The sequence below is a fragment of the Mixophyes fleayi genome, chromosome 8 (genome assembly GCF_038048845.1).
Source record: "Mixophyes fleayi isolate aMixFle1 chromosome 8, aMixFle1.hap1, whole genome shotgun sequence".
In the NCBI taxonomy this organism is placed as follows: Eukaryota; Metazoa; Chordata; class Amphibia; order Anura; family Limnodynastidae; genus Mixophyes; species Mixophyes fleayi.
This window is the reverse complement of record NC_134409.1, coordinates 67,601,544-67,626,590: the sequence shown is the minus strand read 5'-3', so window position 1 is coordinate 67,626,590 and position 25,047 is coordinate 67,601,544. Positions and strand designations below refer to the sequence as shown.

The following is a 25,047-nucleotide window of genomic DNA, read 5'->3' as shown; positions in this document are numbered from 1 at the left end:
GTAGCAAGGCACTAAATTCGAAGTTGTCTGGACTGCTCCCTCCCATCTATGTCCACTGGAAGGAGGAGATGGTTTTTCATAGTGCTTACGGAGTAGGGCACTTTGCAGTTTTGGATAGAAGTTATTTTTTATTTTTTTTATATCTGTGTATGGCATATAGCAGTGTTCACAGAAGTGAACACTGCAGATGAGGGCGGCGAGGATGCAGAAGCCGGTCCCCGCTCCAACGCTGGCTACCCGGCAAAAGGATAACCTGGTTGCAGAGTTGCAGCGACTGGGGATTCAGAAGCTGCAGTAGCGATGGACGGCACAGGATGCTGTGGCATGCAGCCCAGTCTCCCGTAGAGCAGCTGAGATGGAGCTGCCGGTGGTCCACACCAGATATTGCGGACAGACTGATCCCATGGTAGCAGGTGGCGCAAGTTCTGGTAGGGTGGCTGTAGTAGTAACAGGTCACACCAGGATCTGAGATGGACAAGAATAAATCTCATGTTAGGCATGACCGTTGAGGAGAGGTCATCACAAAATGGGTCGCATCTCCCCTCATTCATGGTTTTCAGTTCAGCAAACTATTTCAATCGGTCACTTTCCTTCTGGTGCCTGGTCTACATTGTACCTGAAGGAAGGTTTTGTCTCTACTGCTGCGTGATTGTAACTACTCAGGCTGTGTATCAATCTTATCACAGTTGTACTTTTTTAGACGAGAAACAGCGCGTCCAGGGACGGCAGATGACAATTCCTTTCCTACTACTTCCCTAGGAGCTACTTCTGTAGATACTCCTCTTCAGGAAGAGGCGTCTCTGCGATTCCCTAACCCTGGGTGGCTTCCCAAGTACCTCCCTGGGTGCAAAACCTAGAGAGGTTGGTTAGGGTGTTTTCTACCATGGGGAAGATATTGGAGACATCTTCCAACAGACCGCATAAACGTTACTCATCCACAGGTCCAGAGGTTAGTAGACTCTGATTTGGACCACTCCCTTCAGGCAGAAGGGGAGATTCATGACTAGGAGGGCCTATCAGCCTGGGAAGAAGATTCCTCAAATAGACAGGGAGTAGAGGAGCTTATTTTCGTGGTCTGACAGACCCTGAATATTGCTGATGTGGAAACTTTGGTCCCAGAGGTTTCTCTGTTCAAACGGAAAAGTAACAGGCTTATGGTGGGGCAGGGCATCATGTTCTGGAGAATCTTTGGCCTCACTCCACAAGGTCGGTGGGTATTTCTTGGGTGGAACTGTATAGCACCTTGACTGAACAGCTGTGTTGGGTGGCCACCTTGTCTTTGTTTCATGCTTTTCTACAGGTCCCATGTGTTTGCCTCCAGGGATACCAGCTTTAGGAGAAACTTGCTTCTCACCGTTATTTGTGAGCGTTCTCACCTATGATGGCTGCTTTGAAATGTCCCCAGTGTTCCCTGCGTCTCCAAGTGGATGCGGGAAAAAGGTTTTTACTCTACGTAAAATCAACTTCTTACTCCATTGGGGGACACTGCGAGACATTGGGTATAGTAGGTGGAACTAGGAGTTTAGACACTTAATAACTTGTTTGTTCCTTACACTCTTCTCATACTATGCCCCTCCTCTCCAGCTCAGACCTCATTTTTGTATAACCAAGCCAGGAAGAAGAGAAGCAATTCAGTAAAACTGCACTACTTTCAGGGCAAGGGAGGGTGCGCAGTGTCCCCCAATTGAGCAAGAGAAATAGATTTTACGGTGAGTAAATATCATCTTTTCTCTTTGCTACCATTGGGGGACACTGCGAGACATTGGGACATATAAAAGCTGCCTCTAAGGGAGAGATTGCTTTTGAACGGCTGCGCGCAACATCCTGCGCCTAAAGCTTGCTTCAGTGGATGCAAAGCTCTGCAACCCAGAAACTCTGTAGCAAATGTGGTCGTTGCCACCCTGCACAACTGCTTTCCCGACGCACGCAGACCTGTCGTCCAAGAAACCCCAACCTCCCTGGGGGGTGAGCTCTAAAGTCACCAGAGCAGGATAAGGGGCGCGAACATTCACCGAATGGTGGAAGGGATGTAGAGGGCACAAGACTGTTTGGGAAAACTAGCCCGTCCCGCTATTGAGCATCTGAAAGTACATAGAGGACCCTAGTCTCATGGATAGGTAAATAAAAATAGAACAGTGGCGCTTCTCCTTTGACTGTGAACCTGCTGCTAAATATCATAAAAAGTAAACACCAGATTAAAAAAAAATCTTATATTTAGCGCATGGATTACTATCATGGATAATAGTGGATCTTGCACACATAAATAAACTGAGACATGCACCCAATAAATGCTTATGCTCTATTATTGAAGATGGATAGGTAATGAGCGCTCAACAGTGTATATGAGGAATAAAACCCTTACCCTAATCTCTCCCTGTTTACCGTGACCTACAATCCTCCCGATTGTTCCCGGCAAGTCCTCCGATCGTTGGAGCTCTTTCCGGGAAATATCTTCTTTAAAGGTGGTTCCAACCTTTGTTCAAGCTCCTACTGCGTCCTTCACCGTTGGGGAGTGCTTGGAACGCACGAGGAACACAAAGCACTTCCTGATACTACGGAAAGATAGGCAACCTGCAATTATTTGGCACCGAATAGCGCAAAGCACATCCAGCCAAGGAAGAGTGTCACACAAAAAAGAAGGCAGAATAACAGGATGCTTAACCACAAGCTTCTGAGTTAACTGTAATGCAGATACTATCCTCTGAACCAGTATTGTCTGGAAGGACGCACCTCTCTATTCTCCTGGAAAATAAAAAAATGGGAGTGCAAAACACACTACTGGCCCCGAACCCCAGTGAACAGAGTCTATATCCATGGCAACATATCTACCTTGGGATTAACCTATTTTCCTAGAGTCGGCACGCCAAAAGTGGCCAAAACATACGCTCTGATCACCCGAACTAGATTTCAAGGCTTCACCTAACCAACCAAAAGGGGGTTGAACTGGAAGAGACCTCTGGATGAAAAGACTAAATATACGGTGATCCTGTGAGCCGGCGCTGAACCAGATATAGAGCATCGGGAACTGCACCCTAGGCGGAGTTCCATATCGGAGCCAGCTTGCCAAAGAAAGCGACTTAGGGAGCCAGCACTGGGACGTGTGAAATCCATGGGTTTTACACTAGACACTGTACTAAGGTTAGGGTCTCCAACGGCACAGCACCAAGCTAGACGATAGAGTGGCAAAAGGAGGCCCTCGACCATAGAGAGTTGGCTACAGAGGTAGGCGGAAGGGAGGTGTCGCCACCAGCCGCCTATGTCTGAGAACCCTACTCTGTGAGGTAAAAGAAGAGCCCCAGGAGAGCTGGAAGCCACACTCCTTAGAAACTCTATCTCTGAGAACCTGGGATGTGGGAACAGGTACACCAGACCGAAGCTTCAGGGAACATCCTGGAATTGAAAAATTCCACTTAAGGGTCTCGATTATTCGCAGTAAGGGGGTGACCTGAGAAAGAAGAATGGACGCCCTAGGGACTAAGTCCAGAGTGCCCCCAGGACTCCACCAGGAGTGGAGTCCTGGGTGTGTATAGCTAGTTTCTTTGAAAGGAATATGTATATTATCTATGCAGACATACCAGCAGGTCTCTTACCCGTGGAAGTTCCCTTTTCAGACATAATACATGGTAGAAAAGCTGTTCAAAAGATAAATTAGAATTGCATTTGGCACCTGTGCACGACAGCACAGACATAGGCGAGGATCCCCTATTTCTGGATGTCTCCTCTTTTGAACATATTTTGAATTGTACATGAAATCACAATAATAAAATACACCTTCCTTTTTCTTTGTCTTTTTTTCTATATTTATACAAGTCTGAATATAATATAAATATCCCTGTATATAGTTATGTAATCTCTGTATAGTAGGTGTTTACCAAGTCTATATACTAGGTAACCTTAACATTAGCCATCAATCCCCCGACTGAGATACAATGGCTGTAGTCCTGTGCATCTTAAAACAGAATAAACAGGCTACCCTTCATTGTAAATAGAGAACTATTGTAACACAATACCAGGATAGTAGCTGAGGAGAGGCAGAGCAGGAAAGCCGCATGCACTCTGGGTTTCCGTGTTCAGTTCCAAAGATGGTCGCCGTCCGCGCCATGAAGCTGATCGGTAGGGGAGTAGGTGAGCAGATCCTCATGTATTATGGCTGCCTCCATGTATCGTCGATGAGCTCATATTAACATATGGTTGTCAGCTCACGCCTGTATTGGTTGGCCAGGCTGCGTGCGCTCTTCACAACAACCGAATGGCCTCCTAATGAGAGCGATTTGTTGTCTGTTTCCCCGCCTCTCGTGTCTAGGGGCGCGGGGAACTTGCCGGCATGTCTGCGGGCAGGGAGGAGAGGCTGTTACAGCTTCACTCTCACCCACACATAAAGTGATGTCGCCGCGGCCATATATATGGCCAATAAATAAATAACTTTTTGCTCTGCAATAACTGCTGCCATTGGCAGACAAAGTGTGGCCCCTTTGCGTGTTTCTAGGGGTAAGAGAGACCAGGCTGCTGCTTACCTGACTGGGACCCAGAGTGAACAGAGCTGCAGTCTTATTCACTCCTCTGGGTCTTTGGATCAAGTCCCGCTCTGTACCTGAAAGGGAATTCAAATAAAAATATGAAAAACCTACAACTAATACAAGTATAGGCAGGAGCCTATACTGAAGTGACCTATTTCCTTAAGCACTTAGAAAAAACTGAGGTCTGAGCTGGATAGGAGGGGCATAGTAGGGAAGGAGTGTGAGGAACAAGCAATTTATTAAGTGCCTAAACTCCTAGTCCCACCTACTATACCCAATGTCTTGCAGTGTCCCCAAATGGTTGGAAATAGGAATAGGGTTTTTATACTTTCGTTAAATTCATTTTAGTTCATTGGGGGACACCGAGCACCTATCCTTAACGCTGTGCTTTCTCCTTTTGTGTGACATGATTTTATCTTTTGTTTTTGAGGACGTTTTTCCTCTTAGTTTATGTTTAAAAAAGCACCACATAAAAGATCACAGAGAGAAACTAAGTCCTAACAGGAGAAGTCAAGGAGCTAGGGTCAAATGTTAAAGTTCCTAAAGTGCTTGCCTGGATCCCCTACACTACCTCAATATTCCATGTATCCTCCCAATGGACTTAGGGAATTTTTGATTTTTCAAAGAATACCGGGGACACCGAACAATCCACCCATGAACATTTTTGTTTGTTGCTGGGGGCCTAGGGTATCCTGTCTTACTTGTGAATGACTGACTGGTTGTTAGAAGGTTGTAGGGAACAGCAGGATCTTTAGTGGGTATTTTTATTTTTCTGTTTTTAGTGCTCTGCTTCCAATGGTGGAGATTTAATCCCTTGGTATCACTGTTCATCTGTAGGCTTTCAAAAAATTGTTTCTTTTATTCTACCATGGGGTTTTGTGAGGGGGAGTGGAGTTTGGCACTTAACTAGTTAACTCATTAACTAGTTAATGTATGCTGCTGACAGACCCTTCCCCTCTGCAACCCCCCTGTAGCCTCTTCAGTTATAGTTGAGTGCACAAGGGATTTGGGCTCACTTAGCTTGGAAGTAAAGTTCTTACTTTATTACTTTTAAAATGGTTACTTTATTTTGTATTTTATTTACCTGCAGAGCTGTGCTCTGTCATTATCGCAGAGCACACTCGTTTAGTAAAAGAAGCAGCTGTCAAAAGAGAGCCGGACGGCTCTCACTGACAGATTTTTTTCCAGCTTCTATGCAGTGCGACAGGTGGCTTATAAAAGCTGCTGTCACACTGATCGTTTCTAGGTTACCGGCACTGCCACGAGTGGTAGAGAGCGCCGGTAACCGCTGCCGTCGGAGGCTGCCATGGTTGGACTATTCCCCCCCCCAGAAGAGGGGGGGGGGGGGGGGGGCTTTTTTCCTTATCTGCAGCAGCCAGGAGATGCACTGAGTGGCGATTACTGCTTACAAAGAAGCAGTAAATCGCTTTTGCAATCATTGGGCTATAGAATGGAGCAAGTGCAGAACGGGGAAAGCTAGGATAATAGAGCTTCCCCCACCTGCAGAGAAAAGTTGGACTCTTCCAAGATGCCATGATCTGCCTGGGAAAAGAGGCAGCAGGTTCTGGTGAGGGGATAAGCAGAGTTGCTGACAGACTTAGCCTTCCCAAGGCTAAGCTGTCTGGAGCAGGAGAAGTACGAAAACCTTTTCTATACTCGCTATAATAGAGGTGTATAGATAGAGGTGTATTAGGAAACTTTTTCATGCAAATATATTAGTACTTGCATAAGTATTATTTGCTTTCACATAGAGCCTTAACAGGGATACTATCTTTTGACTTCTGTCATAGATTACTTTAGTATCTTCTGTCTATTTCTTGTGTGATTTGCCTGTATTACATTTTTACTATTGTGACCCTATTTATAAAATATCTAAAGGTTTAAAGCTCCTCGAGCAATGTATTATACTTGCTTCAAGCGTAAAGTTAAAATACCAATTGAACAACAGGACCCGGGGCTGCTTTGTATGGACTGCGGCGATAGCGCAGGCACAGACTAACGCTCCACCTAGAATGGAAACATTAGCATGGGCGGCTGCACTGAAGCAGGGGGTTACCACATTGGTACAACTGCTTTCTAAACCTGCAGAGATTCCAGCGGTTGCTGCAGTACTCCCTTCAACCTCTGAAACGATAGCTCTTTTAGTTCAGTTGGGACCATGGGGATTACCGAGTCTGTTGTCTCTGGACAGGCGGGAGACCCATCTGCATTACCATCTCAAGACCCTCCTACTGGAGAACTGGCTTGATCTACATCATTGGTCAGGGGCTTAGATCGGTTAAACCGTTTCTTGAAGGCCCCAAGACCTTTACCCAAAAAAAGGACACAGATCCACTAGCCCCCTTCTGTCCTTCTCTGATTCGGAGAGATCCTCAGAAATGGGTGAGGTTTTAGAGGATTCTGATTTTGCACAGGTTACGGACCCAGAGAAGTCTCCCAGATATCAGGGGATTGATGACCTGATGGTGGCAGTGCGGCAGGCACTGGAACTTCTAGACCTTGAGGAGACTAGACCCAGAGATCGTAGTCGTTTTTTTTTTTTTTTTTAAAAGGGTCAGAAGACAGGCAATCCATTTTCCTCCATCTGTGAAGTTGAAAGATTGCAGAAGCATCCTGGAAACAACCTGCTCCTAGGTTTGTTATTCCACAAAGGTACCTGCTTTTATACCCACTGCATGTGGATGATCTAATCCATTGGGAACGGGTCCCAAGGGTTGATACGCCAGTGGCATGCTAAACTCGCCACCCCACACTCCCTGTTCCAGGGACAGCCTCCTTGCAGAATTCCACTGACTGTAAGATAGAGGATTTTTTGAAGTCTATCTACATGGCAGCAGGTACTTCATGTAAACCCATGTTTTCATCAGCCTGGGTTGCCAGAGGTATGGCAACATGGGCCGACCAGTTGGCTACAGGTCTGCAAGATTCAGACTTTCTCCACCTTGCCCTTCACCCCATGGAGGCTTCAGGGTACGTGTATGAGGTTGTCCAAAACGCAGCATCCATTTCCTCTGTTTCGGCAACAGCAGTTGCAGCCAGGAGGGCCCTATGGCTGAGGTCCGTGTTTACGGACACTGAATCTAAAATCTTTGGAGTCTCTCCCTTATTCAGGTGGAGTGTTATTTGGGCCTGAATTGGACAGCATAATATCCCAGGCCACAGGAGGAAAATGTACCTCACTACCAGTCAATGTCCCAAAGCCTAGGATGCCCAGGTTTGGCTCATTTAGAAAGCCCTTTTGGGGGAGCTAATATGGTCTGTGCCAGGCACACAGGTCCAGACCATCTGGTACCAGAGGACACTTCCACTGAGGTAGGTCTTCCTCCTCTACGAATCGACCCTCTTCCAAGCTCCCAGATAAACTGGCCGCTTGATGTTTTCATGTTAAGCAAGAAATAGTGGTTCCGGTCTTCACGGAGGATCCACAAGCGTCTGGAACAGGCTCTATGGAATTTCTGGATGTGGTCATAGCTCTCCGAATCTGTCCATAGGACATCAAAGATTCGCCGCACGGATTCTTTGTTTATTATATTTGACTTCTCTAAACGAGATTGGCCAGCCTCCAAGCCATCTATTGCTAGATGGCTTACGTCGACTATTAAACAGGCTTATATGCTAACAGACCTGTGCCAGCTCATATTGTTGCCCATTCTATCCGTTCTGTGGGCGCGTCTTGGGCTGCACAAAATGGGGCCTCAGCGGACCAGTTATGCAGAGCAGCCACTTGGTCCTCGGTCTATATCTTTACAAAATTTTACCATTTTAGTGTCGTTGCGTCGGCAGACTCCAGTTTTTTGTCCGTAGTGCTCCTCGTGCTGGGCTGTCGGAGCGGATCCCTCCCTTAAGGGGGCAGCTTTAGAAAGTCCCCATTGTAGAAATGTCTCCCAGATAGGGTGAAAGAGATGAGGATTTTTATACTCCCAATAAATCTGTTTCTCTGATTCCATCCGGGAGACCATGTGTTCCCTCCCTTCTGCTCTTCTGCTATTTGGTCTTTGGTTGGTGGACTCCCGTTCCTTGGGGCTTTATACTTAAACTGAAAAGGCTACAGGGGGTTTGCAGAGGGGAGCGGTTTGTCAGCAGCATACATTAACAAACTTAACTAGTTAAGTGCCAAACTCCTTTCCCCCCTCACACAACCTATGGTAGCAGTGTTCCCCAGATGGAATCAGAGAAACTGATTTATCGTGAGTATAAAATCCTCATTTCAAGATTAGTTCTAAATCAAACCATCAATAGCCCAACCCCCCCCCTTCCCCCCTCCCCCCAATTATTTGGGTACTGAAGTTCATGGACATAGATACAATCATAGCTTGCTTGTACCATCTGAAAAAGGTGTGGAAACCTTAAAGTTTACAAACTGGATGTCTTTTTTTGTTTGTTTTTTTTTTATATTGCCTGGATTTTCTCTTTTTTTTTTTTTTTGTTTCATTTAAAGTTGCTCCTAGATCCAACTATTTTTTTTGAACTAGGTTACCCTGGAAAGATCTGACACCGAAATCAGGCAACGTTATAACAACCAGGTTGAAAAATTGGAGCATGAATTGACCCATGTTAAGAAGAAATTAGAATATGAAGTAGAACAGAAACATTTACTGAGCAAAAACCAAGATGTGAGTATTGGTTGTCTTCCATTTGACAGCCTTTATGCAACTGTGTTCTGGAAGCAGACTCTGAATTCTGGAATGCTTGGTTTTTTTAGGTTCAAACTTTGGACCTCAAAAGACAGTACGAGTCGGAGGTAAATCTTCACAATAACACAAAGGAACTTCTGAAAAATGCAAACAAAGAAATCTCTACTTTGAAACAGCAGCTTGGTAGCTTTGAAGTACAACTAGCATCCCGTTCAAGCCAGTCAGCTTCCAGCAAAGGTAATATTTTGGAGGGTTTTTTGTTCAAGTTTTAACTCTGGGAAAAACTATAATTTGTAGATCTTCACTTGTAATTTACACTTTAGACAAAAGTAGGTAGTTATCTGAATCGGTGTATGTATGCCAAGTGCTTATTTTACTTTTAACCACTTTGGTCTCTCCAAGATACAGATGATAAAGGTGAAGATATTGAAGAGTTAAAGAATAAGCTTAGACAGGCAGAAGAGCAAGTTAATGATCTTAAAGAGAGGATGAAAACTTCCACTAGCAACGTGGAGCAATACAGAGAAGTGGTGCTTGGTTTGGAAGAATCGCTGAACAAGGAAAAACAGGTACGGTGTGACCATTTTAAGTTGAGCATTGCAGGTGTGGTCCTTATCTGCACTCCTGTATATGTACAGTGGAAAGAGTTGCCAAATAGTACGAAAGCGCCCAGGAGATAATAATGCATGCTTAAGTTGAGCATTGTTTTAAAAATTGTATTTTTGTTTCCTGCCATAGAGGGAGACTGTGACCATGGTGTATGGTAAGTGCTCTTGAAGTAAGAGCACTTTAATAAAAACTTAAACTGTGTGGGGTGGCTCCTACCCTACTTTCCTGTCCCATCTGGAGCCATCCTCTGTTATACTTATGTGTCATTATAGTAGGGTTTTTTCTTTGTGCCGTTGCCATGTATTTTCACCTCATTTTAAAATTAATTTTTATTTTAATCCTTTATTTAAGTTCAAGTAGACTGTGGGCTTGCTTCGTTCTGGGTACTTGATCCTAGGTGCGCAGCCTTCTTGCCTCTCTCGCCTCTGACATCTCTGCAGCTCTCTACTCATTGCATTGGGGTCACTATATAGGACTTGCATTGCGCGCAGGTTACACCTTGTCTCCCTCTTGACAACGAGCAACTTTTCAATGATGAGTACACCTCGGCCGGGGTTGGCAACAGCACCATCTCTCGGTAATAGGGAGAGTTCAGCTGGACCCGAAGTTGCGGAGAAGTCGACCAGCAGAGCGGTCGGTTGATGGAAAGGAAGTACACGGAGCACTTCCTGAAAGTGCTTACGGTGGAGAGTTTTCTTGTTTTTGGCGTATTTCTTCTCTTCCTTTCTTTTGTTGGCTTTTTTCACTGCACAGTGTAGTTTCTATTCTGCTGTGTCCCTGATCTCGCAAATGAATGCTATATTTGTTGTTCCACACTGCCCTACCTTTTCCAGTTGTTCATTCTGACAAGACAGTACTTCGCGCAAAGCCCTCTTTTTGTGCTGATGTTGGTCTTTTGTTTTCACTGGGAACCAGAAGATTATTGTTCTGACATTCTGTCCTAAGTCTGTCTTCTGATGCATCTTTGCAAATTCTGACACTGGTCCTGGCCCTTAGATACTATGTTGACCGTACTGCATCAGTTTCTTTGACCAATAATCTTTTCATTCTGTATGATGCGCATTAGCAGTGTTGGTCGACATCTAAGCGATATGTTGCTCGATGGATAATATCCACTGTTCGGTTGACTTGCATGGGTGGCACGTCATGGTGCTTTGACTGAACAGTTGTGCCTGGTTCCTACGTGGTCGTCTGTGCACACTTTTCCAATTTTCTACAAGTTTTAGGGTTTTGTATCTCACTTTGAGCTCAAGGTCTCTTATGCTTATGTTTCAGAGCAGTCCAATATGGGCAGCTTTGGATTTACTCTATAGTCTGTTTTTGTTCTAGATATTCTATTGTTATGCCTAGTCAGGCTCTCCTGGGCTTTGTTATAAAACCAGGTTGGGTCCAGATGGGAGAGGCATAGTAGGAGCTAGATAGTTTTGCATCACCAAGCATGTGTGTAGGTGATTGAAAAGAACTACACAATATTGGTATAATTTGCAAGCAAATATTGATCACCACTATATATTTGTCTGACTTTGAAAGGTTACTGAAGAGGCACGAAAAACTATCGAAACACGCATGAAGGAGGCATCAGAGTATCAGGCCCAACTGGAAAAGAAAATGATGGAAGCAGAGAAGGAGAAGCAGGAGCTTAGGGATGAGAAGCATAAAGCTATTGAAAACATGGAGCAACAGGTATGGCCTTTTCCTAAAATATGCTGATGCCAATAGTTGTTACAACATGCTATCATTCTATTCATTTGCTGTCCATATTAAAGGAATCAACCCTGCTCTTGTAACATTTCCATTTAATTCATATCCTCCTCCTGAAATGGGATGGATTGTCTTTAAGTCTCCCAAACATTACCGCTTGTGTTGATGAGACTATAATTGTGTACACCATTGCCCAAATAGGATAGTGGGAGATGCTATCTACTTTACATAATGCAGTTGGCCCCTCGGCTCTGATAAATTGGTTTAATAATCTCCATAGCGGTGTCCAAACCTTGAACATGTAAGTTGAATTTTGAAGATGATGCAAGAAAGCGTTTTTAAACTTTACTAGATTGGTCACATACATACAGGAACAGTTTCAGGTGTACGATGTTTTCACAGGAAACAGGCAAATTTTAGTTATGAACAGAGAATGCTTGACATTTTTTGCCAGTAAATTGAAAGGGCCTAGGTCCAGTCACTGTACTGTATACCCCAGTGTTCCTGTGTCCCATTGGATTCTTAGAAATGGATTTAGTGAGGCAACCCTTACTGGTGTTAATGGGATTGTAATTATGCAGCTGATTTGGCTCTAGATTGATTTCGAAGCACATATATTATATTGAGCTTCACGGTTAGGAAAGTATATTTGATAGTCTTTCTATTTCAGCTGAAGTTAGCAGAACAATTTACCTATAGAAAATTTTTACACCAGTGTGGAAGGTGGCAGTAAGGAGTGCTCGTCACACTTTTCAGTGAACGCCTCACTTTAGTCACATTTATATAGAGCAGTGTTTCCCAAAACCAGTCCGTGGGGACCCCTAACGGTGCATCTTTTCCAGGTCACAGGTGGAATAATTAGTACCACCTCTGGATCTACCAAAATGTCAGTAAAGATTACATCGGTGCTCCAGCAAGGAGATATGGAAAACCTGTAGTGTTAAGGGTCCCTGAGTATTGGGTTTGGGAAACACTGATCTAGAGAGAGCAATTACCTGCACAGATAAACCATGTTATAAAAAACACTTTAAATTGTGATACTTGTAATAAATTTGGCTGGAATGTCCTCCTAACATGTTTTCTTTTCTTGTTCTAACATGAAATATTTTAGTTCAACATTCATATTGACCAAATGTGGTGGTTGGTAGCAGTTTGAGGGAACGTTTGTACTTTAATTTTTAACCATGTTTCAGGTGCAACACAACCACCTGTGTCCAGTTTGTAGTCAATTCAATAAACTGCTTGTTAACATTATTTCATAAGGCACATACTAGAGGCAAAATGGGGGATAGACACAGAGAAACTGTTTTCTGAAGAAAAGTTTCCCTTCAATGTTGTATTCATATTTTGAATTAAGGTAAACATTTTCTTTATTTTAAAGCAGGCCTGTCCAACCTGCGGCCCTCCAGATGTTTGTGAAACTACAAGTCCCATCATGCCCTTCCAGCTATCAACAGGTTGTCTATTGGCAAAGCATGCTGGGGCTTGTAGTTTCACACCTGGAGGGCCGCAGGTTGGACAGGCCTGTTTTTAAAGGGTTTATCATAAGGTATGCAGTCATTGACCTCATTCTTTGGATGTTGAAATATAGACAATGCATCTTCATGTATCAAATAGAAACTCCTATATCAGCATATTGTGCTTGACAGTCCACATGTTGTATACCTAAGATTTGACATCAAGATCATAGCTGTCAGTGCTGTCTTGTAGCAAACGATTATTGAGTCTTAATGGTAATGAATCTAGGTTGCCATTCATTTGGTTTTACATTATGGTGCATTTCAGTGTTAATTGTATTTAATGTTGGCAGGTGTCACAGCTCAGGCAAAGTCTCAACAGTCTGCAAGCTGAAGTCCAAGCTGCTCTACAAAGAGCCACAGCTGCAGCAAACAATGAGCAGAAAGCCAGACAGGATTGTCAAGAACAAGTGAGTTTTGACATTTTATGAAATGCTGCATCCAAATTGGTTTTGAATGGAATTTAAAATGTTTGTTTTTTAATTTTATTTCTTTAGGCAAGGATAGCTTCTGAGGCACAGAACAAATATGAGCGTGAGTTAATGCTTCATGCAGCTGATGTTGAAGCTCTACAGGCTGCAAAAGAGCAGTTGGCAAATACTACTACCACACGTCAAAAAACAGAAGCAGTAGCACAGAAGGCTGAATCTCAGCTACTGGAGTGCAAGGCTTCTTGGGAGGAGAGAGAACGTATGCTAAAGGTATAGCTGTCTTAAAATTGTTTTTCTTTTATACAATGTAGCTAATATTTATATTCTCTGCCTTGTTTTGACAACGTTTCCCCTTTTTTTATAAATTGAAAAGTCTCAATATAAGTTGACACTTCCAACATTTTTGTTGCAACCGTAGTTCCTTTTATATCATGAGAAACTGCATGTGTCTCATTCCCCTATTACAAAGTTGCCTGAAATCCCTGGCACAAAAAGCTTTGGGTTTTCATTTGGTTCATGCACTGTTTTGACATGAATGCAGTTTGTTTTTTGTGCATGCCGAATGCATGCTTTGCTAGCCCCCAGAGTTCCTTCACCAAATGGTGATGTGTGAGGTTAACTGAATGGGTGGTTCAGTGATTTCAAGATGGCGCTTGGTTGTGATACGAATGAGTGGAATGCAGCAGTACGTTTCCAGGGTTGTCCCCTGGAGACACTGCTGGAGGGGTGGGTACCCATTGGGTTTTACGCATGTGACAAACAGCTGATAGCAGAGAGTGCTAGCACTTTGGCTACAGAATCTCTTGCCTGCTACAGTCTGTGTCTAGTGCATCCAGCCAAAACACTGACTTAGTCTGTACATCTCATTGTCCTAGTCTTTCCAGGGGACACTGGTACCAGCCAACAAGGACTGACTTCTCCCTTTTCTCAGAGGACTGTTTTATCTTTCTATTCTTGCTCTTTAGTGAGCCTAACTTTCCATCTTCTAGCCTTACACTTCAGAGGGTGGTAATCTATATCTGAAACAATGGGGAGATAGACCTTCAGTGGTGGTCCACAGTTATCTTTGCTAAATGGCAGACTAAATTACCTGTAGGAGCATTTGTTCCACCTACACTACCTGCTTTGCTCCACAGTGCTAGGCAGCATCACAGTGGCTGAAAAGTCAGACAACCTAATATTTACCTTTCTCTTTCCTACCATTGGCTGACACTGTGAGACATTGGGGTATATTAGGTGGGAGTTTAGACACTTAGACTTGTTTGATCCACTCGACCCTCCCCTAATATGTCCCTCCTCTCCTGCTCAGACCTGTTTTTAAGTGCCTTAGGAGATAGGTCACTTTGGTATAGGCTCCTGCCTATACTTTGTTTTAGTTTCTTCATGGTTTTTTTTTCTCTATTTAGGTGCAGCGCAGGACTTGATCTCAAGACCCAGAGGAGTGAATAGGACTTCACTCTGGGTCCCGGCACATATAAGAGGCAGCTTAGTCTCCCTTCCTGGCACCTCTGTCGGCAATCCCCCTAGAAACGAGAGATAGGGGCCATATTTTTATATATCTGCAATCCTCTATAGATGAGGGGTCAGTCTCTCCCAGGGGGCAGAACATAGACTTTTTTTTGCCCATTTATTTGGCAGAGGCCAAATAAGCAGTTTATGATGCCGGGTAGATTTTGATATCTTTACCCGCTTTCGCCAGAAGACTTCATTAAATGGGAAGCCTTTCCTAAGGTTGACACCTCTGCTATTCCAACTCGGTAGCTGGTTTCAGTAAGGGACCAGACTGATAAGAAGTGCGATCAGTCCCTCCATTCAGCTTACGTTGTGGCAGGCAGTTTGTTTAGGCCCACTATGGCGGTTGCGTGGGCGAACAAGTCTATACAGCATTGGGCTGGACTGCTGGTTAAGGGTATTTGGAATAACATCCCACGCACAGACATCCTTGGCTGTGCATATTCTTTACACTTCAGATTATGTAGGCCAGGCAGCCATGGATGCTGTATCTGTCAATGCCAGATTCTCTGCCCTCGTTTTCGCAGCTCGTCTTACCTTATGGTTACGTTCTTAAACATCAGACTCTGATTCAAAACGAGCTCTAGAGGGTTTGATTTTGATGGGGTTACTCTCTTTGGGTTAGAGAAGGTCATTCAGGTGGCCACAGGAAGGAAGAGCAGTGCTCTACCCATGGGTTCCAATAGACCTTGTCTGGAACAGTTTTGGTACTTTCGTTTCTTTGCTCCTAAGGGGGCGTTTAGCAGAGGTAGGGGCGCCGTCAGGGGACAAAGCTGCTGTGTGACAATCTTTCTCCAGGGAAATCTGTGGTGGGGGCACATCTTCTACATTTTCAGGATCAGTGGTGGACATCCACCACAGACGTTTGGACACGAGGAATTGTGTCCCCATGCTATTTCATAGACCTAGTCCAGTCCCCACCATGAAGGTTCTTCACCGCAGGAACCCCCATTTGTCCCCTCAGGCGCAGAGCACTTCAGGAGGCAATTCAGAATTTGCTGACACCCGGGGTTATTGTTCCCGTCCCATTGCAGGAGAGAGCTCAGGGGTTTTACGCCAACCTCTTCCTGGTCCGAAAAAGGACCATGATCATTTAGTCCAATTTTAAATCCGCATTCTCCCGACAAGCAGAAAATACAGCAAAAATTCAGAATGAAGTTTCTTCGGACTGTCATCACCAGAATGGAACAGGGAGAGTTTCTGGCCTCCATAGACATCAGGGATGCCTACCTCTTCAGATCCAGTCTGACAATGCCACGGCCGTGGCATATCTAACACGCAGTGCAGGAGCCATGTGGGAAACGGCCAGGATCATGGTATGGGCAGAGCGCCATGTTCCCAATATATTAGTCATTTACATTCCGGGGGTGGAAAATTGGGAGGACGACTTCCTCAGCAGGCAGAGGGTTCACCCAGGCAAATGGACTCAACAGACAAGTCTTTGCTCTCATCGTAAAGTGCTGAGGCAGGCCGGAGATCGATCTCATGGCATCCAGGCTAAATTATCAGCTTCCCCGATGCTGCTCAGTCTCAGGACCCTCAAGCAGAGTTCATACATGCCATGACAGTCCCATGGCACTTTCTGCTGGTGTACCTGTTCCCGCCCATACCCATGCTCTCGTGGGTATTAAAAAAGTTAGAGCGAACATCTTTCTGGTAGCACCTCATTGGCGACGCAGGGCATGGTTTTCAGACATTCTGAAAATGGTGGCAGCGCCCCCCTTCCACCTGCCAATGCAACCAGATCTTCTCGCTCGGGGTCCTCCTCTTTGCCACTCTTTTAGATCGTCTAGCTTTGATGGCGTGGCTGTTGAAACCTTAATTCTCAAGGCCAGGGGTTTTTCACAGAAGGTCTTCGGTACCCTGATTAGGGCCAGAGAAATGTTGTTCTCGGTCATATACAATAGTCTGGAAGGCATACATTCTTTGGTGATGGTCCCACAGCCTACATACATCCAGGTCTAGCCTCCCTCAGCTACTGTCTTTCCTGCAGGCCGGCTTTAATAATAGGCTCCGGCTGGGGTCCCTCAAGGTTCAGGTCTCAGCGCTTTCATCTATTATCAACGCAAACTAGCGACATTCAGTGATGTTCAGACCTTCTTGCAGGGGATTCTTCATGTGCAGCCCCCCTTCGTTCACCCAGTGAAGCCTTGGGATCTCCATTGCGTTGAGCACCATCTTACTTGGAAAACGGTGTTCCTACTGGCGATCTCGTAAGGTTTCTTAATTGGCAAGGCTTTCCTGCTATTCTCCCTTAATCTTCCACGAGGATAGAGCAGTCCTTTGCACAAAGCCTTCCTTTGTCCCGAAGATGGTATCTAAGTTCCACTTAAATCAGGAGATTGTGGTCCAGGCTTTCCGTCCGTCTTCATATCTGTCGCTGGACGTGGTTCAGGCCCTCCAGTGTTATGTTGACCGCACAGCCTCTGTCTGCAGACCTAGGGACCTTTTTGTTCTTTATAATGCGCAGAATCGGGGCTGGCCAGCCTCTAGGCAGTTGCTTGCTGGATTTGGTCCACTATTTCGCTTGCTTATGCCCGGACGTCTTAACCGGTCCCGGTTTTGTTAAAGGCTCGCTCTACCAGAGCTGTTGGCGCATCATGGGCAGCCCGCCACTGAGTTTTGGCGGAGCAGCTATCCAAGGCAGCAATTTGGTCATCTGTCCACACCTTTGAGAAGTTCTATAGGTTGCAGAGCTCTTCATTAGCGGATGCAAGTTTTGGACGCAGTGTTGCGTGCGGCCGTTCAAGAGCAATCCCCTCCCTTCGAGGCAGCTTTGGTATGTCCCAATGTATCGCAGTGTCCCCCCAATGGTAGGAAAGAGAATTTTTTTTTTTTTTTTTTTTTTTTTTACTCGCCTTAAAATCGATTTCTCACGCCATTGAGGGACACTGCACACCCTCCCTTGCTCTGTGAAATGTTCTGTTGTGTGAATTTAAAAAGCAAAAGAGAAAATTTTCAACTAGCCCCATAGGGCTCCTATTCCTTTGAGGCTTGGTTAGACAAAACTGAGGCTACAGGAGAGGAGGGGGCATATTAGGGGAGGGAAAAAAGAAATCTAAGTGCCTAAACTCCTAGTCCCACCTACTATACTCCAATGTCTCGCAGTGTCCCCCAATGGAGTAAGAGAAATCTATTTTACACTGAGTAAAAATCTTTTTTTCTATCCCATTGGTGGGTGACATTGGGGTATAGAGAAGTGGATATAGGCGATGGGCACTTTAAAAACTATTAACTAGCCTTAGCTGCTCCCCCTCTATACATCACTTCATGTTTACCCATCTGTTTAGTGCCCAGCAATTCGGGCTGTTTTAGGGCTTCTATGCAGCCTTGTTCACTTTTTTTTTTTTTTTTTTTTAAACTGTTCTGCCTCTTATTTCAATCACAGCTGATTCGGTGGCTAAGGGAACCGCATCTATTGCTGTCAATGTAGGGCAGGCAGTTCCTGCATTGATCTGGCAGTGCACAGCACTGAGGGCTGTCCTCTGCCTGGAGCAGAGCGGTTGATTAGAGGCACAGCAGCTTCCATCGCTGGACACCTCTGGGTTGTCAGCCACAGTAGCTGTAGGTTGTGCCCGGCATCCCTAGCGGTGGTTGCACAGGAGCAGCCGATGCTTCACTGTGCAAACGGAGGGATGGCAGCAGGTAAATGAAACCCTCTCACAGCACAGTGCTTGGAGAGGGGTGGTAGAAGTCACAGTGGGCCTCCTGGGTGGCTTTCTCTTTCTAGAGGCAGTTATTAGTTTCCTTTAATAGGATTGGTCAGGTAGGGGTTACTGTGTTTTAGTAAGCTCTTGCTAGGCACTTTATTGGTGGAGAGGGCTGTCCTTTTGGACAGCTGCCAGTCCAGTGTTGGACCCTGGGGCGTGAGGTGCTTCTTCCCTTTTCCTACACTTCCTCCATATTGGTCTCTTTCCTCGTGTGAAGACATGAGAATAGGCAGAAGGAGTGAATTAGAGCTTTAAAATTTCTCTGTCCCATCTCTTGTTTGGTAACAGGTTGTGGGGTGTTTTTTTCTCAGTGGTTTGTTCCTCAGACTGTTGGGGCTCTCTGAAAGTATAGCGGGCTCACTTTCTGTGCTTTGATGTGAGTGCTTCTTGGCTTTTTCTGTGTGTGTGTGTTTGTTTTTTTCCCCATCTGTGTAACATGTCCGATAAGTGGAGATTCTTGACTGCTAAGGCTGGTGTGACTGCCTATGTTGAAGTTCACCTGTGCTGTATGTAACACTAAGTTTTCTTCTGGACAGTCGGATGTGGACGTTTTGTGCGCAGCCTGCCAGTCTGGGGATTGCATGCCATGTGCTACACTGTGCCAACACTGTGGCTGAGCTTGCCCATTTGGTACTGTCTCAGACAGTGGGTGTTTCTACTTCACCCACTTGCTACATAGGCAGTGGAATTTGGATTCTGTTCCTGGTTCGCTGAACCTGGGTCCTGCTGACATGTGGTTGTGAATTCTGCTGAACTGGTCTGGGTATATGGTCTTGTGACTGAGGATGTTTCAGTCCGCAACGCCATCCTCTGGTAGGTGCAGTCGAGTGAGGGAAATGAGTCAGGTTCTGACTGTTTTGATGAGGACACGGATCGCAAGGTTGAGGGAGTCCTTAACTCTGTTTTCGTGGCGGGTACATTCTTGCAGGCCTACCCTGGCATCTGCATGCGTTTAAAATTCTGTGGAATTGGTTAAAATGGCTGTCTGAGGGTTTTGGTTGAAAGCCAGTATTCTGAACTGCTTCCTTTTGGTGGAACAAATTCAGAGAGCCACGGATTACTTGAGGGAGATGGCCCTGGATGCCCCAGTCACTCTGCCTCTGTGGTCTCTGCTTGTTGGCTTAAGTCCGGCGAGGCTGATATAGAGTCTTGAAAAAATTACTTTTTCTGGGGGTGTTTTGTTTGCCCATCAGCTTTACACCATTATCAGTTAGGCAGCAGGAGGTAAGACTACCGTTCTTTTCCTCTTAAAGCTGCAAAACCCAAGATGTCCAGGTTCTGATGTGGTCAGTACTCCACAGGTCTGTAATCAAGAGGTCAATCATCTGTCCCCAGGGTTGGTTTCCAGCGTGAACGTCAGGCCTTGTCTGCTCAACATCCTGCTGCTAAGTCTGCAGTCAAGCAGTCAGCTGTGGTGGGAGCCTGTCTTCTATTCAGGAATCAGTGGTTTCAGGCTACCACTAATACCTGGGTACGGGGAATTATGGATTGGGGGTACATGATCGATGTTGGGTATCCTCCGAGGCGGTTCTTTTCAACAGGGATTTCCACATATTTGAGAAAGCCAAGTGGCTCTGCAAGAGGCCAACCACTCACTGTTTTCTTCTGGAATGGTTATTGCGATTCAGGAATCTCAAAGTTTTGGGATTTTTTCCAACCTGTTTCTTGTTCTAAAACCCAATGTATGGTTCAGGCTGATTCAGAATCTAAAATCTTTGAACACTCAAGTTAGGGTGCCCAGATTCAAGTTCTAGTCTTTGTGTTCAGGGGAGTCACAGTATGGAACAAGGGGAGTTCTTGGTGGCTATCTGCATGTGCCCATCTGGGTGGGTCATCAGTCCATCAGGTTTGTGGCTCAGTCAGATCAGTTTCTTTTGGTCTGGTCACATCTTCACAGGTCTTCATCAAGATCATGGCTTTGCGGTTCAAGGGAATTACAGTAACTGGACGCTCTCTTATAAAGGCATAGTCCCTGGCGGTACTCCTGTCCCAAATCCGGTTAACGACCAGACTCTAGACTGCCACGATTGCATCCTCAATGAAAAGAAGTCCAAGTTGGTTTCAACACAACTGATCTTATTCAGATTTATATTTGACACCCAACAAGAGCAGGTATTTTTGCCTTCGGACAAAATTCAGTCTTTGCAGAAGATTGTAAGGTCTTTGGTTGTCAAACAAACCTCTGTCCACTTCTGCATGAGGGTTCTGGACAAGATGGTATCGACTTTTGTGGCAGTACAGTTTGCTCAGTTTTATGCATGGGAGTTCCAGTGGACTTTCTTTCGAAGTGGAACAGATCCCACCTGAATCTGTCTGGTAAGGTGTTCAAGCTTTCTTCTCTAGTGCATAAAGTCACTCCTTTGGTGGCTGCAGAAAATCAATCCTATACAGGAGTCGACCATTCTCGATCTGGGATTGGACCTTGGTGACATCGGTTGCCAGCCTTTGGGGTTGTGGCATGGTTTGTTTCACACCCGATTTCTGGGTGTTTGGGCTTTGAAAGAATCCAAGCTTCCAATCAATGTATTGGAACTGTGAGCAGTGTTTTTTTTTTGTGCTCTTATCAACGCGCAAAATTTGCTGCAGGGAAAGGCAGTGATGATACAGTTGGACAATGCCACAGTGGTGGCATACCTCAATCACCAGCAGCTCGTATGATAGTGTGTTCCTTCAATGTGACGTCATCGGAGTGTGCTGGGATGTTGAACTGCCGCAATTTCTTTAAGTCTCCGATTCAAGCAGTCTGTGTTAGCAAGTTTGTCGGCTATGACCTATTCGGTGTAATCATGTTGGGTTAAGTACTGTCGCCATTTAGAGTCGTTCTAGTGACTACCACCGGCCTGGAAGTTTGGTATAAAGAGAGAGAGGCTAGTTAATAGTTCTTAAAGTGCCAATCACCTGTTCCCACTACTCCCAATGTCCCCGGTGTTCCCTAATGGACGAAGAGAATGCGGACCTTTTAGGGAATGAGGTGCCTGTTGACCTTTTTATTTTTCCTCCAAAGCATGCGTCGCCTTTATCCGTTTTTTTTTAGGCTCATGAAGTTACTTTTCTGAGGAGGTAATCCGTGTAATATACTTCGCCAAGTGTTAACGGATATTGCAGTCCTTATCAAGCCAGTCTTGCTCTGCTTCAGGCACATCTCTGGGAAGCTGCACATGTATTTGAGTCCCACAAATCGATTACCAGAATTCCAACCTGCTTCCTATTCAGAGGCAGATCTTTCTGGGTATGTTTTTGGACACTTGACAACAAAGGGTGTCTTTCCCTGGAGTCAAGATAGTCATTACACAGGCTGGTACCTGTTGGCTTGTAGACAAATGTCTGTTCTGTATGAGGATCCTGGGGAGATGGTCTCAACTTGTTTGCGACTTTCCTGACTTCTATGATGTGGTTGTTCGAGGGGTGGGGGATGTAGAATGGAATGCTCACTTTGTTTTTTCCATCACCACATTGCATTTTTCTCACAGGATGAGGTGTCCAAGAACCAGTCACGCTGCGATGACTTAGAAAAACAGAACAGTTTGTTGCATGACCAGATAGAAGCCCTGAGTAAAAAGATGGTGAACTCTGTTCAAGAAGGAGCACTCAATGTGTCTTTCAGTGAGGAAGGAAAGTCTCAGGAGCAAGTCATGGAAATTCTAAGGTATCTCCATTTTAATTTCCTCCTTACAAATTCAAAAAGACCTTTAGTGTCTAGGCAGGAATATGATCGAAGAAGAGATGCAGATAAATAGATAGATGTGTCATATTTTTTTTTCTTCTTTGGCAAAAATGACGTTATTACCTTTTTGTTAAAACAAAGGAGATCTCTGTGGTAGACAGTATAACAGTACTGACAACACTGACTTTGAAGATGTCGACATTGATTATGACGAAGATGTAATCCACGACAGGCCAACACTGACGGGTTGAACATCCCAGCAGTGGGCAACGTGACACGGACATCACTGTAGCCTGTCATTCTGGCTGTTAGGGTGGTAATTTAAGGAAGCTCTGGCTGTACATTGCTCTTTACAAAGCCTACAACATTGTACAGCCAGCACTTCCTTAATTGCCACCTTAACAGAGGGAAACTTGAAACTGACGTCATTGTAGCCTGCCGGGGGATGTTCCTTCTTTGGAGCTGTTTCAAGTGTCGTTTTCAACCTGTCAGTGTTATCAGCCTGTCGTGGGTGTAATCCTGTCGGCCTCTTCACAGTCGATGTTGTCACTATCGTTATAAGGTACCCCACCCGGAGATCAGCCAAAAGATTGGTGGTTTATTTTTTTTTTTGTTAAATATGGAAAATTAAACTGGCTCAGAGCTGAAATTACAAGGCGTGACAGTACATTTAGTGCATTTTGTTCAGGTCACTCAACTCTGGGGTGACTTTTAATACCCTTGCAATGAACAGTCCATTATTCCTAACTAACTGTATTTTAAATATTAATATTTAAATTAGAGAGTTCAAGTGAAATGTGACTGGAGAGTAAAAAGTAAGGTGAAATTTATATCTTCCTTGTATATTTATACATCTCAAAATACCTCCATTATAATCATTTTGTGTACAGAATATCGAACTAGAGAAAATATACCTTTTTAAGCATTTTGTTGGTAACGTTCAAGCATTTCAAAACAGAAAAATAGTCCAAAGAACATATTTTCTAAAGTACTGTAACAGCGGCCAACATCTGATGCAAAATCTTATCCTGCACATCAGATGTTGCGCCTTTATGTACCTTTTTTTTTTTTTTTTTTTTTTAAATATGTGGCAATGTCTGACTCTCAAACTTGCATACTATAGTTTCTGGCTTTGTTTTGCCACATGGACTGTAATCTAGGTACTGTAACACCAGGCTTAAATTAATGTAATTTGGAATCTGCTTCATCCTACAACTACACGTTTTGCTCACCAAATTCAACCAGACATACAGGCATACTTTTTTATTTCTTTCTGAAAAGTGTTCATGCTGAATTTATAAATTGTTATGGGAACAGTGGGTGAATTTAAAATAAAGAATACAATTTATTGATGGATGACCTTAAACTATTGTTTCTGAAACATCTGGGTAGAGTATGTAGATGTCCACTGATGCATGCAATTTTTTCATATGGTCTTTCAGATTTGTGAGACGGGAAAAAGAAATTGCTGAAACAAGATTTGAAGTTACACAAGTGGAATGTTTGAGATACCGGCAGCGTATAGAGCACATGGAGAGAGAAATAAACGAGCTACAAGATAGTTTGAATACAGAACGTGAAAAAGTTCAGGTTTGGTTTCGAAGATTTTTTTATCCTACCCCTCCCCCAACCATTATTTTATGGTTGTACTATGTTTTGTCTTAGGGGATTGCAGAAATGGGGTTCCTTGAAACATTTATTGGTTCTCTCCTAATTTAATTCTGTTTGCAGTAGTAGTGGTTTTTGCGTTTAAACAACTGCTCAGTTGAGATCCTGCTCATTAGTGCCAGTGTCACAAATTCTTGTTTCATGTAACAAATTCAGGTAACTGCAAAGACAATGGCCCAACATGAAGAACTGATGAAGAAAACTGAAACCATGAATGTTTTAATAGAAAGCAACAGATTGTTAAGGGAAGATAAGGAGAAACTGGATCATGACCTACAGCAGCTTCAAGCGAAGGTGAGTGATTTCTATCTCTTTGCTTTCCTTTTTTGTATATTTGCATCATCCTTATGCCTGATCTTTAACTGCTTCCCAACTGGTGAACCTGTTAAAATGGCAGCTTGGACTTCAGTGCAGCTGTCTTTAAAATGATTCCTAAACATTGCACTGGATGGTGGTCCCTAAGCTTTCAGTGGCAACCTTCCGTTCCAATGCTGTGCATGTGGTCATACTTACACAGCATTCATCTGCATTTATGTGTTGATTGACATAGAAACATGGTGGTAGCGGTGTCAGAGCAAGGGAAAGCTGAATTAGCTGATCACTCTACAGTGATCTCTGCTAACTGACACCATAACAACGGCACTATTGTGAAAATACAAGATGGCCTTTCCAAAAATAAAAAGCTAAAATATCGCAGGGAAGACTGTTTCTTCCACAGAAAAGGCTTAAGTCAATACATTTGTGACTCGAGCTCATTATATTCCTCAGGCGGTTTAGAATGAGCACTATCTTTTTTTTTATTTTTTAATTTTCATTCGTATGAAAATATTTTTGACTTCAAGTCAATTGGCAAGTTTAGTCTGTGATACTTATTCACTAGCTTCCATTGCAACACCTTTAAGAATAAGGTAAACAATTGCTCATTGTATGCTTTGTAAAATGTTAGAAAATATTAACGAATTAAGGATCCAGCTTATTGCCAACATGTGAAATGGACAGTGTCACGAACACTCTCCCAGCTGCCATGACTTTCGGGGTGTTTGCTATATGAGGCTGCACACGATTCCAGCCTGCAGTCTCTCTC

At 44.3% G+C, this 25,047-nt stretch overlaps 1 protein-coding gene across 3 annotated transcripts in view; it reads left to right on the top strand.

The window, feature by feature from the left end:
• Positions 1–25,047, top strand: part of TPR (translocated promoter region, nuclear basket protein) — a 148,138-nt gene that overhangs the window by 43,108 nt on the left and 79,983 nt on the right. For 2 of the 3 annotated variants that reach the window (XM_075182672.1, XM_075182671.1), the window contains exons 20-28: positions 8,990–9,130; positions 9,220–9,388; positions 9,554–9,720; positions 11,291–11,443; positions 13,272–13,388; positions 13,476–13,679; positions 22,102–22,277; positions 23,738–23,885; positions 24,120–24,257. In XM_075182672.1, coding sequence (XP_075038773.1) covers positions 8,990–9,130; positions 9,220–9,388; positions 9,554–9,720; positions 11,291–11,443; positions 13,272–13,388; positions 13,476–13,679; positions 22,102–22,277; positions 23,738–23,885; positions 24,120–24,257 — 1,413 coding nt within the window. The remainder of the gene's footprint in view (positions 1–8,989; positions 9,131–9,219; positions 9,389–9,553; positions 9,721–11,290; positions 11,444–13,271; positions 13,389–13,475; positions 13,680–22,101; positions 22,278–23,737; positions 23,886–24,119; positions 24,258–25,047) is intronic. The other variant, XM_075182673.1, reaches the window with a different exon arrangement.